This window comes from Cydia strobilella, chromosome 20 (assembly GCF_947568885.1).
Source record: "Cydia strobilella chromosome 20, ilCydStro3.1, whole genome shotgun sequence".
Classification (NCBI taxonomy): domain Eukaryota; kingdom Metazoa; phylum Arthropoda; class Insecta; order Lepidoptera; family Tortricidae; genus Cydia; species Cydia strobilella.
Window position 1 is genome coordinate 3657141 of NC_086060.1, and position 16012 is coordinate 3673152.

Below are 16012 nucleotides of genomic sequence, written 5' to 3' on the forward strand. Positions count from 1 at the left end.
TACGGGTTATAAGCTGCAAAGTGTATTTGCATTTTAGAGCTGCTCGCTCGACCAGAATTGACTCTCCATCGTCGATGTCTCGCGCTTCACGCCATGCCGAATTGAAAAGTGACGGAGCATCGTACGCCTTCCACGTCCCCACGTATTTAAGTTGCCATATCAAGAGGACAAAAAAAAAACTCACACTCGGCCATCGAAATTATCTTTATAGTCGGTCAAACCAATCTGTCAGTCAGTGACAACTGGAAAAATCATTCATCCCTTTCTTTCGGGTGCCGGTACTAGTGCAAGACAAAGACGGCATGATTCTCTCTGCCTATGTTTGAAATGAGACAGACTAAAACCAACAACAAACAATTGACAAACTATGAGTCTAAAATAATTTGAGAAAGACGATGGAATATATGGGAAAATAATCCGTGTGCGCTATTTTCAATTATACTCCCAGAACAAGACCTTAAATAATGCATCGAAGCATCTGAGAACACGCCTTGCAGTAAATGTTGCCAGGTTTATGCAAAGGCGTTATCAGACCCCGACAGATGGCGTTAAACGCCTTCGACCCGACTATCGTTTTAATACACTCAACACTATTCCTAATCTCGCTGCTAGATGTCGCCAGGAGTGTTGAAACGAGATTGGTTCCAAGTTACGATTTTGAACCGTAACAGGTTTTTTTATGCAAATATCGATGCTAAAAAAACAAGTATATAAATAAAATAGCCATTTATTTAGTCAGTACTTAGGTATATAAATATTTTGAGTACACTTAGAATAAATATTATCACATCTACATTTAAGTCTAATCTTAAACCATTTAGAAATATGACGAGTTGAATCGACGCCGACGCTACTTAGCGGCTTAGGGTTTATTCGGGTACTTCCGTATATCGGATAATTCCGAAAATCACCTAAAATTCCATCATAATAGGAGTCCCTTTTCGGAATTATCCAACTGTTTTCGACATTCGGGATTACCTTCATACACCTAATATAAGAGAGCCGTAGTGTTTAGTGAGATTTTTCGTGAGTTATCTGCCATGTTCAGTTTTTCCATTTGATGGACTGAAAAAGAGAAAATATTGAATTATTTTTGAAATAATACCTACTGATATTGTATAAAAAACGTAGGGTGCGTTGGGATAAGATTGAACGGGTTTTTCATGCGGGGTAAGATGAAAAGTCGCCCGTAATGCTTCGGCATACGGACGATTTTTTGTCTTACCCCGCATGAAAAACCCGTTCAATCTTACCTCAACGCACCCAATTAAATAAATTTCATATTTTCAAGTATTAACAAATATATAAAGCAAAAATTCCAATGTTTCCAAAATTATTTTTAATGCAATGAAACAAAATCAATGCTGCTTTTTGAAATGAAACGGAGTATACATATTGTACATTGTAATGTACATTTAGCCTTACGAGGCCAGATCTGTCTTTGCTTTGTATGTTTTTAATGTATAAGCAAAGAGATATTGATTGTATACCAGCAACTCTGCTTCGCACAGATAGGTACTAAAGTATTAATGACCGTCGTATTTTAACTAATTCACACAAATCCCAAATACATCTAAACCTTTTTTTGAATCACTGTAACTATTGATGATGAAAACCGCATTAAAATCCTTTGTAGCGTTTAAGAGGCCGGTGTCGATTTTAGTCGCAAAAATGTAAAATTGATAGATTTAGTCGGTGAAATTGCACACCTTTTGTTACCTAATTGAAATAACAAGTACTGGTTTCTATTAGCGCATCTTCTTATCTTACCTTTTATCAGATCAATTTGTTGAAAATAGACTCACTAAATTAGTAATGTTTGCTTTTCTGATGGACGTTTAGGTAAACGCGCGTAAAGCACTGATTTTGTCGCTCTTATTTGTAAATTTCGTAAAGTTTGGACGGCTAAACATGGTAATTTTGTATTACACATATCCTGTACTTGACGTTTATCAGACTACATTTTTATTATTATGACTTTAAAGTAGTGTAAATGAAAGTTAGACGAAATCAATTTTCTCCAGAAATTACTTCAAAACAAGTGACAATTTCTATGAAAATCGACTTAATTTCAACGTAATTTTGATACTTAAACAATGTACAACATTTGTTGAAACTATTTTTATACATCAATTTGTATAATTCACCACCATAAATTTTTGATGAATTTTTAAAAACTGTCCCTTCTTTTCATATATTACCGGTGACGCACGCTCGCGACTTGATTATTAAAAGGCAAGATGAGAAGACGTGCTAATAGAAACCAATACTTGTTATTTAGATATTACGTAACAAAACGTGTATAATTTCAACGACTAAATCTATCAATTTAAAATTTTTGCTCCAAAATCGACTAAGGCCTCTTAAGTTAACCCCTAGCCACGCGCTAACGCGGTGACGTCTCTGGCGGTCAAGGGGTTACTAGACCCGGATATAGACCGAGATTACCTTTTGTATTTTTTATTTTTTTATTTCGTATTGTTTGTTTTTCCCGGTCAATATAAGTCTAGTGAAACTAACCGTGAATCATTCAAAACTCTAATGGTCAAGGGGTTAGTTGAAATATTTCAGACTTTGTTTTATACTAACTCTGAATGGAATATGTAAAGGCAGATACTCACGTTGTCTCTAAGCGTATTCTCGACTAGTATAAATTCTTCTGATTGAGGATTTAAAGTCATCTTGTAGTTCTGAAGCGCCAGTCTGTCTTTCTGTTTTGCGTATGTTTCTATTACCACGGAATGTATCTGTAAAAAAAAAACTAATACAGTACAATTTCACTAATCCGGCAATTTTACTAAATGCAAAATACGCGACAATACGAATTATGCGGATATATGTTGTCGATTCAAAACTGTTATTTTTTACGCTCTTTCGTTTGAGCATAATTTCATTCGGGTCTACCGTACCCCCTGCACGGGTTTATATACATGTATAGATAAATATGTGTTTACTTAAATACATAGAAAACACCCATGACTCGGGAACAAATATCTATCTGTGCTCCTCACATAAATAAATGCCCTTACCGGGATTCGAACCCAGGACCATCGGCTTCGCAGGCAGGTTTACTAACCACTAGGCCAGACCGGTCGGTGGTTGGTTGAGAATGGCACATACGTGACGTTTTCAATCACAAAGTACCACATTGTTGCTTAACATAGGGACGAAAACTGTTTGTATATCTATACGAAAAACCAGTCAGAGCGTCCTTATGGCAAGCGACAATGTGGTACCTTTTGCTTCAAAACGACACTCCGCAGCATAGCATTCGGGGCAGTCCGCGCGTTCAGCGAACATGCTCAGGATGGTGTTGGAGCTGACGCGCACTCTGTTCAGCAGAGACGCTACTCTCTTCCTTCTGATGGCGTGAAAGCCATCAGTGCTATTGGTGTCTTTGTCTTGGATATATCCTTACCTTAAATGCATGTGCCAGTCGCAACCTGTCCTGTGACGCGGCAACTTTGTTGACGCAAGTGGCAAGCAACTGCTTGCTGGTTTGCATCTCGCTCAGTCTTGATAGAAGGATTTCTATTGGTGTCTTTGTCTTGCATATATCCTTACCTTAAATGCATGTGCCAGTCGCAACCTGTCCTGTGACGCGGCAACTTTGTTGACGCAAGTGGCAAGCAACTGCTTGCTGGCTTGCATCTCGCTCAGTCTTGATAGAAGGATTTCTATTGGTGTCTTTGTCTTGCATATATCCTTACCTTAAATGCATGTGCCAGTCGCAACCTGTCCTGTGACGCGGCAACTTTGTTAACGCAAGTGGCAAGCAACTGCTTGCTGGCTTGCATCTCGCTCAGTCTTGATAGAAGGATTTCTATTGGTGTCTTTGTCTTGCATATATCCTTACCTTAAATGCATGTGCCAGTCGCAACCTGTCCTGTGACGCGGCAACTTTGTTAACGCAAGTGGCAAGCAACTGCTTGCTGGCTTGCATCTCGCTCAGTCTTGATAGAAGGATTTCTATTGGTGTCTTTGTCTTGCATATATCCTTACCTTAAATGCATGTGCCAGTCGCAACCTGTCCTGTGACGCGGCAACTTTGTTAACGCAAGTGGCAAGCAACTGCTTGCTGGCTTGCATCTCGCTCAGTCTTGATAGAAGGATTTCTATTGGTGTCTTTGTCTTGCATATATCCTTACCTTAAATGCATGTGCCAGTCGCAACCTGTCCTGTGACGCGGCAACTTTGTTAACGCAAGTGGCAAGCAACTGCTTGCTGGTTTGCATCTCGCTCAGTCTTGATAGAAGGATTTCTATTGGTGTCTTTGTCTTGCATATATCCTTACCTTAAATGCATGTGCCAGTCGCAACCTGTCCTGTGACGCGGCAACTTTGTTAACGCAAGTGGCAAGCAACTGCTTGCTGGCTTGCATCTCGCTCAGTCTTGATAGAAGGGTTTCTATTGGTATGTGGGAAGAGACGGTTGTACGGCCGAGCCAGTCCTAAAACCACAGACAGACAAGTATACTTATTAAATTAACCCTATTAAATATACATGACGACTTGGACGCATTCTACCCCAAATGGTGGAAAAATGCCGATGACAGGGTCGAGTGGAGAAAACGAGGGGAGGCCTTTGCCCAGCAGTGGGACACCAAAGTAGGCTAATAACATTTAAAAAAAACGTATATAAGGCTAGGGTCAGAAATTATGCGAAATTGAACCCTATCACTTTGAAATAAAGTTCATCATCATCAAAGTTCTAAATCGAGTGGAAAATACATTCCCTCTGCCTTATATATAGTTAAAACAACAAGTGCAAACACAGTAGCCAGTACCCGCTTTTTTGCGACACATTCTGTAAAAAAGTTGCGGTGGACCAACGCATCGCTTGTTACTGGCAATTTCGTATACCGTATAAAGTTTTATAATTCTTGCAGTAGATATAGCTGTGAGTGCCTTAGGAAGGCACAGTACAAAAGGCCTGTGCACACTAGACGCATGTGAGAAGACTTGCACATGTTCGTTGTAATATACGGATCATTATAAGAGACGGCACACCGCTTGAGACGTGCGCGTGCACAGCAACCGCACATGAACCGCACGATACGTTTACATTTATACACGCGCATCTGGTGTGCACTGGCCTAAAGTAAACGAATGGGGTTGGCAACTGTCAGGGGGTTTCCCATATTTCCAATTTTGTTCTATAACCCATCCGAATCCTAAAATTAAAAAAAAGAAACGAGAAAAAGAAGATTGGAATTTAACCCACATATATTCGAATTTACCTTTTTCGTAAACAAGGATTCGACGATATCCCACTTTCCGGACTTTGCGTGTACATTCAATACAACCCAGTCGTACTGAAGTGGACTTATCTGAAAATTAATAAAATAAAAAATATCACGCTCACGCCAAAGTCACTGGCACAACACAATACAATAAAAACTTAAAATAACATCGAACTCACAGTGTACGAATGGTACAAACCTGCTGTCTCTGGCACAGAGTGAGTGGCGACATCATATTGCCGGCTCCTTCGTGCCAGTGATTGGCACAACAGTATGCCAGACAGTATAATGCTGACTTGTTATCGAGAACTGGTTTCTGCGCAAATTTCTGCCATTCTGTAAGAAAATTCCATAGATTTAAAGATTAAAAATCGCAAATATTGTTTTGTTTTACAAACCAATCAGAGAAGGGGTGTTTGTAGTTTTATTTTTCTATTAGAAGTTGACAACGAAATTGGTTACCGTCTGTTAAATATAGTTTGTCAAAGGACTGTCTCATTTCAAACATAGACAGAGAGAATCATATTATCTTTGTTTTACACTAGTACTAGCACCCAAAAGAAAAGGATGAGTATAGTTTTTTGTTCTTACTGACAAGATTTGCTTGACCAACTATACCTAATCAACAAAATTATTTAATTTAACTAGATCTGTGCTCGGATAATATCTTGACTTCTTGACGAGCCGTAAAATTGTATGCCAATCAAGTTGGCTACATTTACACCACGTCGGTGGCAAACAAGCATACGGCCCGCCTGATGGTAAGCAGTCACCGTAGTCTACGCTATGCACGTCTGCAACTCCATGCGCGTTGCCCGACTCTTTCGCATCAAGCCATCCACTAATCTTTTGATTTTCTTACGGAACTTGTTTTTAAATTATAATTTTTGACGTCGCACGGTAAAAGTATTCTATGGCGATAGGCGTTTACGCTATTTATTTATTTTTTTATAACACTCCTCTCCCTCGAGCTCTGGCAACCTTACTCACCGGCAGGAACACAACACTATGAGTAGGGTCTAGTGTTATTTGGCTGCGGTTTTCTGTAAGGTGGAGGTACTTCCCCAGTTGGGCTCTGCTCTAGATCTGGAATGACATCCGCTGTCCTGTGCCCTACCACACAAAGCGAGATGTCATTCACAGTGCCCATACCTCTCTTTTGGACATAGTTTAAGGACATACCCGGGCATATTATTAACACCGCTCCAATACTATTGCGATGCTATGCGACGTAAGCGCCAGCCGCCATAAGGTACCTTTTTCCGTGGAACGTCACATTTACCTAGTAATTTGACAAAGTCTGCTAACATCTTCGCATGGTGCGCGTCTATCCCTGGTTGGTTGATGTGGTTGGCAACCAGGTTGGTTACCCTCCGCAGTAAGCCATCCACAGAGCCGCCTGTTCGCATGTGCTGTTGAAATTGGTGCATCTGAAAACAAAATATCGTTTTTGAGCGAGCGAGCGCGAAGCAAGAGCGAAGCGTCTGCGTTTCAGCTTGTCCAAAAACAACTGTACTGTGTGTATGTACTGTTTTTAAGGGTTCCGTACCCAAAGGGTAAAAAAGGGGACCCTATTACCATAGAGTAACTTATACTAGAGCGGTACTGTCATAGTAAATTTTGTAACCCCAGTAAATTCACTGCCATCTGTCGACACACTTGAAAACTAAAAATAAATATTTATAAAAATACGATAAAATGTATTTAAATATGGATAAATGATTTTTTTTATTTGCATTAATTATTTTTATGATTTTGACCCATGTTCTTTCACTGATATGCGTTAAAATTATAAATAACAAACGAAACCGTCAACGCCCTCTATACGAGTGTAGGCCAAAACTAGTGGCGCCCTCTGATCGAGAATCAAATTTTCATGATTTTCGAGGCACGTTTTTTCCTTAGACTGTAACCATTTATTACGGAGTTATATCTATCTTTGCTATTACTAAGACTCCGCTGTCCGTCTGTCTGTCTGTCACCAGGCTGTATGTACAAAGGGTAAAAACGGGACCCTATTACTAATACTCCACTGTCCGTCTGTTTGAATGTCTGTCTTTCTGTGTGTCCTTGTGTCTCTCACCGGGCTGTATCTCATGAATCGTGATAGCCGCTATAACAACAAACACGGTTCATGAGGTACAGCCTGGTGACAGACAGACGGACAGTGATGTCTTAAGTAATAGGGTCCCGTTTTTACCCTTTGGGTACGGAACCGTAAAAAAGTAATACTTACGGCTGCATCTGGAGATCTACCCAGCAATCTAAAAAACAAAAAAAAAAACATGATTAAAAAATCAAAGGACAATGGCTGCAGCTAGTAGTCGCCATCAGATATATCGGAGCGGCCGAGGTGCTCACAAATATCTAAACGCGCCTCTATAGGGAATTTTACGCGAAACTTTGCGTAGAGGGTGTCACTAGCACAATCACAGGGAATATCGCGAAACACGAAAATCGGTAGTTCGCGCGGTTCCTGCCTCTCTATCACTCTTGCGTATTCGATCGATAGAGAGCCAGATAACGAAATTTCGGTTTTCGCGTTTCGCGGTAGGCCATCTGTAAGCAAACCGCCTTGATGCATCAACTAAACGTCAAAGTGAAAAATTGTAAAACAAACTGTTTAAAGCACAGTACGTATAAGTTACTCTATGGTGTTTGATAGGTACTAGTGCTACACTCTGGCGGCAGAATTTTGCAGTAATACTCCCTATTGTCAAGGCATTACAGTGCGTGTTCAGATATTTTTGAGCACCTCGGCCGCTCCGATATATCTGATTGCGACTGTACCAAATTACATAGGGAAAAATTCGGTATTCACCAATCACTTTTCGAAAGAAAACATTCGAAAAATGAATGTTTCAGACTAATTCCAAAAACCGGCCAAGTGCGAGTCGGACTCGCGCACGACGGGTTCCGTACCATTACGCAAAAAACGGCAAAAAAGACATGTTTGTTGTATCTGTTTTTAGTATTTGTTGTTATAGCGGCAACAGAAATACATCATGTGTGAAAATTTCAACTGTCTAGCTATCACGGTTAATGACATACAGCATGGTGACAGACGGACGGACGGCCAGCGAATCCTTAGTAATAGGGTCCCGTTTTTACCCTTTGGGTACGGAAACCTAAAAACAGTTGCTTTCAAAATTTCAATTATTGCACAGTGCAAAGTGCACTTACGTAAGCAGGTCCATCAGCTCCGATATTTTGCCCTCGTTTTGAAGGAAGCTAATATAGTGATTGAGGGCGAGAGGCCGTGAGGACAGTAGCTCATATACTAGTTTCTTGTTCAGGGTTTGAATGAGGAATAATACTACCTGTAACAAACAATTTTGAAAATTAAAAGGAAGCGAGGTCGGAAGACCGTCTTTCCGACGTCCGACAAGTTCTTTCATCGTTTTAACTCTTGCCTTTTTAGTGTTCCATACCCAAAGGGTAAAAATGGGACCCTATGACTAAGACACCGCTGTCCGTCTGTCTGTCACCAGGCTACAGCCAGCGGTTCATGAGATACATCTCATGGACGTGATAGGTAGACAGTTAAAATTTTCACAGATGTATTTCTGTTGCCGCTATAACAACAAATACTAATAACCGGCCAAGTGCGAGTAGGACTCGCGCACGAAGGGTTCCGTACTATTACGCAAAAAACGGCAAAAAAATCACGGTTGTTGTATGGGAGCCCCACTTAAATATTTATTTTGTCCTGTTTTTAGTATTTGTTGTTAGGTATAGCGGCAACAGAAATACATCATCTGTGAAAATTTCAACTGTCTAGCCATCACGGTTCATGAGATACAGCCTGGTGACATACAGACGGAAGTCAATTAAAAAATTAAGTACTTGTCAGGCGGCTGTTACATAGCTGGCCTTACAGTTAAAATGGCATTGCCGTCTCCCACAGCGCCGGCAGCATCTAGCAGCTCTGTCTTGCTCCGCAGACTCCTGTGGCTTTGCAGCGAGCAGGGCCGACCTAGAACCAGTCTTCTGATGGTTGTAGACACAGTTTGCTCCTGGGCCTGGGCCACTTTGGGATCCTTTCCGGATTGGGCAAGGAGAACTGGAAAAATTATATGATTTTATTGTACTGTTTTGTTGTATTTTCATATAAAAACATCTCCTTTTTCCTTTGATATGTAATGTAGCGTATGTCACTGACACTATTTAAAAATAAAATAAATAAATACGCCTTTTATTCCTGCATAAGAAGTTCTTAGACAAACTAAAAATCCTTATTTTTATATTTTTATAGTAATTAATGGTTTATTAAATTAGTGTAAGTAAAGCATTAGTTATATATAAGTCACTATTTTTCACACCAGAACCCTCTCACGATGTAAAGACCTCTTACAGAGCTTGCCATGTTTTAAGTCTTGGGCCCTGCTATCTCTATAATTTTGTTTGTTCAGTGTGCCAATCGTCAGCTACTTCCAAACAATGTTAACAAAATTATTACTATATAACACTTTCTGAACAACCGAGTAGTGAGGGCTTGGAACAAACTTCCAGAAGACATGGTTTCAGCACAAAATGTAAACCAGTTTAAAAAATAAATTAGACAAGCATAACATTATATCTAATACACGTTCATGATAACTATATATCTTTATGATTACTGGATACAGGCCATATCAGTTGCCATAACTGCCTGCATGCTTATTAAATAATAATAATATATTTAAAACTAACTTACTCAACTCCAATACTTTATTAGACACCAGGCTGGACAGCGGGAGGGTAGCCTTCTTCACATTACTGATGCTTGCACCCGAGAACAGGCTGTCTTCCGCTAGCCCTGGTGACTTATTCTGGCCAATAGCCAAGATTTCTTGAGGTGAAAGCTGCAAATAACAAAATAATCACAAAGTGAATCTTGCCTGCTTGGGATTTGGTTGTCATTTTCTCTTCGTAGGAAATGGATTTCTACAAACTAAAAACCTACTTCATGGTTTAAAACCGGCAAGCTCGGACTCACGCACGAAGGGTTCCGTACCATTAAGCAAAAACGGCAAAAAATCACGTTTGTTGTACGGGAGTCTCACTTAAATATTTATTTTATTCTGTTTTTAGTATTTGTTGTTATAGTGGCAATAGAAATACATCATCTTTGAAAATTTCAACTGTCTAGCTATCACGGTTCATGAGATACAGCCTGGTGGCAGGCAGACGGACAGTGGAGTCTTAGTAATAGGGTCCCGTCTTTACCCTTTGGATACGGAACCCTAAAAAGCCTCTCGCTTAGAATTTTTCCATACAATGATAGTTGTATAAGAAGGCACAGCTACAGATATGAACGTAAATTCTCTATATAAAGGCTTATTATTTTAATGTTAAGTAAATATATTATGTATATTTAATTAATTGTTTAATCGGGATATTCATTTAAATATAACAGTTAATAGCATTTATTTACATAAAAGATAATTACGGTACTACTAAATTAAATTAATAACTAGCTTAAATCTAAAATAGGCCCTTGAGGCATTGTCCAAGGATGCTGGCGGCATTTCCTCGTTGTATCACAATGCTGATATGTCGTGCGAGGAATCCGCCAGCTCTTCGGTTAATATTTTAATAAATAGAGGTTATTGTTTGTGCATTCCTAAGGAGATCATGCAAAATACTAAAATATTTGCACTCACGACATCATCATCAAAGCTGAAAGCTTTAGCCTTGGTTTCACTGGTATTCCAATAATCATCCTCGTCATCCATATCATGTACAAACTAGAAATAAAAGACTAAATAAGATTTTTATTTAGAAAATACACGTAAACAAGATTAGTGTATTGACATTGACATAACTTTTCAACATTGCTAGCAACAAATTAACTTCTTTTCAATGGCAATTGTAACTTACGCCAAGGAAATCGTAACGCTACATGGCAAGAAATAATATCTATTTTGTTTTGATATTATTACCAAAACGTGTTGTGTGAGCGGAAATTAGCTTCCAAAACGGTCGAGGTGCCCAAAGACAAAGAACCCAGGTGACATTGACAACACAGGCTTGTATTTTTACTAGTAAAACTCCTCATGCACAAATTTAATGAAAGTTGTGAGGGCTAACGCGTATGAATTCACCGCTAGGGGCGCTAGTGTAGATGGTGGTCTTTTCCATAGTTCGAAATGTCAAATGTCACTTGTCACTTTAATGACTGACAGCTTTTCTATAGTCTTTTGGACTAGGGCTCCCGGTATCCGTGTTACACGCCGATACGAATACCCGTGTTCTTAAGCCCGGCGGTACTAAGAACCCGGTTTACACGGAACCGCCGGGATTCGAAAACGTTTCGAAGGAACGTTCCCAAGAAACGTATCTCAGACACGTATCTCCGTTTACACGGGTACTTAAGACCGTTCCGAACGGGTCCAAATACTCCGAACCAGTTTGAGCCAACGTACAATGGTAACAAGGTCCACTATTATTATGTTGACTTCAGATGAATTCGTTTGTCGTACGATTTTTAAAGTGAAGCTTTCATTCTATCGCCCCAATTCATTAAGTTAAGATTAAAACCGCGATTTTAATACCGTAAATCGAATTAATTTCTGATTTTTTTTAGTTAAATGCCTACAATCCGAAAAAAGTTTCACTTGCATCGTGGTTTCATAAAACCGCACAATTACTTTTTTTTAAATTGTTTTTAACCGTATTGATAAAACATGGGTACTGAGCCATCTTCCTAATCTTCCTATGTTTAATAGTAGGTATACATAATTTTTATTTTAAACTATTTATATCATTTAATAAAACCGATTGCTTCTAAGCTAATTACAAAAATTTGATATCGATCATAGTTTTTTTTTTTATAATTACATAATGGTATAGTATTTTCGTTAATAATAGGTGTGCAGACAGAATACAATATTAATTAAAAATAACAGTTTAATTATTTCCTGGTTATTTTTATCTCGGAACTATTACTGCTTTGCGAAAACAACAAACCTGCCAACGGCGCAAAAAAGTTATTAGTAGGTACACAAAAGCGGGATTATCGAGTAATTTTACCCAAGAACCATAAAAACCCATACTACCTTGGATAACTTGCGATAATATTGCTAATTACATTAATATAGATCTTTAAATTGGCAATCATTCATAATTCACTTTGGTCACTTTCGCACTAGCGTTCAGGTAATAAACTTAAATGCGCACGTTGCCGACCGGTGGTCCATCCATCCATTGTTTTCCAATATCCTTTTGTTTGTCATCGTCGAAAACATATAGGTTCCCAAACTATTATCACAAGTGTCACCGCCAATAACAAGCTTTGTGTCGTTGTAATAAGGTCAAAACATCTGCACAAGAAAATGTTTTCAATTGTTTTGTAGCTGCACCGCACTAAAAAGCGCTTTACTGTAGTAAAAGGTACCTAAAGTAAAAACAATTAGAATTTATTGAGAAGGTGCAATTTTATCAAGTTGATTTAAAGTGTTTATTAATAACTATAGCGACCCGCCCCGGCTTCGCATGGAGAGTCAAGCATAATAAAATACATTCTGTAACAAGTATTCACTTCGGAAGCCTAATAATACTAAGAGTTCAATGTCCATTTATTTTTCACCACTCACTAGGCTGTATCTCATGAACCGTGATAGCTAGACAGTTAAAATTTTTACAGATGTATTTGTACGGAGCCTTCGGTGGGCGAGTCCGACTCGCACTTGTCTGGTTTTTTTAGAAGTTAATAATGGGTTAATTATTCTTAAAATATAGACAGACAGCCATGGCGCACTTTTTTGTAGACCAATGAAAAAGAGACAAGTCCACCATACATTGATATCAAATAGATTGGGCAGCGTTTTCGATTAAGCCAGCGTGATTTTATCTAACTTCATTAGCAAACATCGTCATATTTCTACCAATTTAAACAAAACCTTAACAAAATATACACATAAACATTCCCAAGGAAAAACTTCATTCATAGGTGAGGTCTGGTTATCGCGAACATACAGGCAGACATACGGATCCGGCGGGGGACTTTGTTTTATAAGGTTTACCTACATTATATGACAAGAAATACAATTTCATATCATGTTCTTAAATTAAACTTAAAATAAAGAAGCAAGTTAAAATTGTATTTTTTTATAAATACTTAATGCCAATTTCGAACATTAGTTTGACTTCCTGCCTAGATACTGAACTCGATGGTTCTAATTATTTTTTTTAAATAGGTACTAGCAGGTTTTTATATTATATTGCTAACCCGCAACGTAAAAAAAAGTAGCTATTTAAAGTGCTATATAAAATACTATACTTTGATAAGAAGCGTGAATACTCTTAATACCTATTGCAAGCAAAAACTACATGCTCAAGAAAGGAGTTTCTAAACCGTTTATTGAATTTCGACTCTATGACCCACGGAACAAGGTTAAATATGACAGAAACTCGTCATGAATCTTTTGTCTATTCATTTGTAGCTGGCGTTCGTTCCTTCGCTACTATCGTCAAGGACGTGTCCGGAGCCACGGATAAATAAGATACGTATCTTCGAATACCCGTTTATCCGTGTACACGGGTCTTAACTACACGTTTCTTAATTAAACGTGTGGAACGGGCCAGAAAACCGTTTACGTATTATTCGGAAACGGGTATTCGAAACGTGTAAACGAAACACGGATTCGACCGCGAGCCCTATTTTGGACCACCATCAACAGAGGCGCCAACTGGTGAGCAAAAAAACGATAGCCCTCATTCCAAAAAGTTGATTACAAGGATTGCATTTGGATTGCATACATATTTTATAATTTTTATATTGTAGAAAATCATAAAAGGTATTCTAATCAAAGAGTTGCCTGCTATAGATTTTTTTATATTGCCGTGTTTTGCAGGTTCATCTTTTATTAGCCAGACTATTGATGTAAAGCTCGCTCCAGACTACGTTCGCGGCATAATTATAGTTGGTCAAACCAAATTGTCAGTAAATAAGAACAAAAAAACTATACTCATCCTTTTCTTTTGTGTGCTAGAACTAGTGTAAGACAATGATAGTATGATTATCTCTGTCTTATGTTTGTTATTGTGTCCTTTGACAAACTGTAGACATTCTTATTGGACCGCGACCTTGGTTCAGTCAGTTTATCTTTCTCGCTTTCACTCATATCTGTGTCCTTAACGGACGTACGGGCCTGACACTCTTTGGTAGAGAAAGAGTCTTATTGCGATTCCAATTAGAGGAAAGAGAAAATAGTGCCATGCTTTGTCCTTATCACTGACCGGGTGGCATCATAGGTAGGAGACGATGGCGAAATATCGAAATTTATAAGAGTGAAAGAGAAAAAATCCTATGCTGCCCAAATTTTATATGAATATTCTTTCTCTTACCCCCGGTCGCTCCTAATGTAACTACTTGTATATACTATATATGTCTATGGCAACCACCTTCACCACCTTCCTCTCGATCCTGGGCCTCGCCTTGGCCTCGCCTCGAACCGTACCAAAGTCGCGCTGCGATAGGCCCATCGCCCCCGTCGGTTACTGCTTTATGTGCGAAAGGGCCATATGTTTTATGTCAGCCAAGCAGAGACAATAGACGTTACATTAGAAGTTTAAAAATTGAGACAGTAAACTGTCATTTATGTCATAAAAGATGTTAAAATCAATCAAAATTTGTGTTTATAAAACCCTACATTAAACCATGTAGGGAACTGCCGCAAACCAAAACACCTTTATTAATCTAAAAGTACACTAAAATACCGCTTTCATAATGTCTGACTGTTGCAGCAGAGGTAAGGTCAAAAACGCATGCATGGTCTGCAAGCGCACTGTGACGGCCAAAACGGGCCTGCAGTGCCAAGGGTCTTGCAAATCTTGGATCCACTTCACCTGCTGCAGCTACACCCCTGGAAAAATTAAAGATATCAAGGCCAAAGTTATTAAAGTTCGATGTCCATGCCCGGACTGCTCTAATACAGAAGGGCCGAAAGAAGTTGTCATGTTGAAGGACTCAAGCTTCACATGCGTCAACAAAACCTGTCCCATAAACATTCCACCCGAATGTCAGGATGGCAATTTGAATAAAATGAACCAACAACCCTCGCCATGTACATTCTCATGTAAGGAGTGGCCGGGAGTTCCGTGTAGCGCCAATACCTGCAGTGTAAACACGCAAGACGATTGCTGTCCTGAAAAGTCGCGCGCGCATCCTATTCCACACCAACAACCACCGTCGTGTCCGCCGTCGCCGCCGCCGGCGCCATGCATTCCAGCGCCGCAAGCTTGTCCGCAACCGCCACCATGTCCGCCGCCGAAGCCATGTACGCCGGGGAAGACAGCTTCACCGGCGAAGCCATGTTCGAAGACGTGTTCACCTGCGCCAACAACGCCGCCCCACGCTTCAAACTCGTCGTCTCCAGCTCGGCGTATGTCACCTTCATCTACCCCAGTAATGCCTTCTATAAGTCTCGTGGAAAACATGTGCGAGACCGTCGGGCTGTTGAGTAACCAGCTTAATCAGTTGATGTGTAAGATGACAGAAGTACTAAACCCGAGTAACATCTCGCAACAGACCGATTTCGCAACTCCGTGTCGTTGCCCAAAAAATCCTGGAGCAGGTAGACGATAGATTATTTGAGGCAGTCAGTATTTAGTTCGAATTTTCATTAAGGCATGTATATAGGCATTGGCACACTTGGCCACACGAAGAACCTTTATTTTTGTGTTGGCTTTATCACTTATACATCAGTAAAGTGAAGTGTCAGCAAAAAAAATCGACGTCTTAAGAATAACCCCCTGTTTGTATAATATAATAAAAAATATTCTTGT

The 16012-nt window shown here is 39.4% G+C and overlaps 2 protein-coding genes across 2 annotated transcripts; one reads left to right on the top strand and one right to left on the bottom strand.

Annotated features, from left to right (window-relative positions):
* Positions 1 to 786: 786 nt before the first annotated feature.
* Positions 787 to 11048, bottom strand: LOC134750719 (vacuolar protein sorting-associated protein 16B). Its single transcript, XM_063685957.1, has 11 exons — positions 10888 to 11048; positions 9939 to 10086; positions 9121 to 9305; positions 8426 to 8562; positions 7479 to 7506; positions 6525 to 6672; positions 5442 to 5578; positions 5240 to 5329; positions 4295 to 4450; positions 2622 to 2747; positions 787 to 1065 (listed from the first exon to the last, which is right to left on the bottom strand). Exons 1-11 carry the CDS (start codon positions 10957 to 10959, stop codon positions 1045 to 1047), a joined length of 1248 nt encoding a protein of 415 aa, XP_063542027.1. The 5' UTR covers positions 10960 to 11048; the 3' UTR covers positions 787 to 1044.
* A 3906-nt stretch (positions 11049 to 14954) lies between these two features.
* Positions 14955 to 15812, top strand: LOC134750741 (keratinocyte proline-rich protein-like). The gene has a single exon (XM_063685983.1). It carries the CDS (start codon positions 14955 to 14957, stop codon positions 15810 to 15812), a length of 858 nt encoding a protein of 285 aa, XP_063542053.1.
* Positions 15813 to 16012: the final 200 nt, after the last annotated feature.

Coding starts and splice junctions, on each gene's coding strand:
- LOC134750719 (XM_063685957.1), bottom strand. CDS start 10,959: ATGGATGACGAGGATGATTATTGGAATACCAGTGAAACCAAGGCTAAA. Junction 5,579..6,524: donor AGACTTTGTCAAATTACTAG/GTAAATGTGACG, acceptor ATTTTCTTACAG/AATGGCAGAAATTTGCGCAG. Junction 2,748..4,294: donor GACTGGCACATGCATTTAAG/GTAAGGATATAT, acceptor TTTTTTTTACAG/ATACATTCCGTGGTAATAGA.
- LOC134750741 (XM_063685983.1), top strand. CDS start 14,955: ATGTCTGACTGTTGCAGCAGAGGTAAGGTCAAAAACGCATGCATGGTC.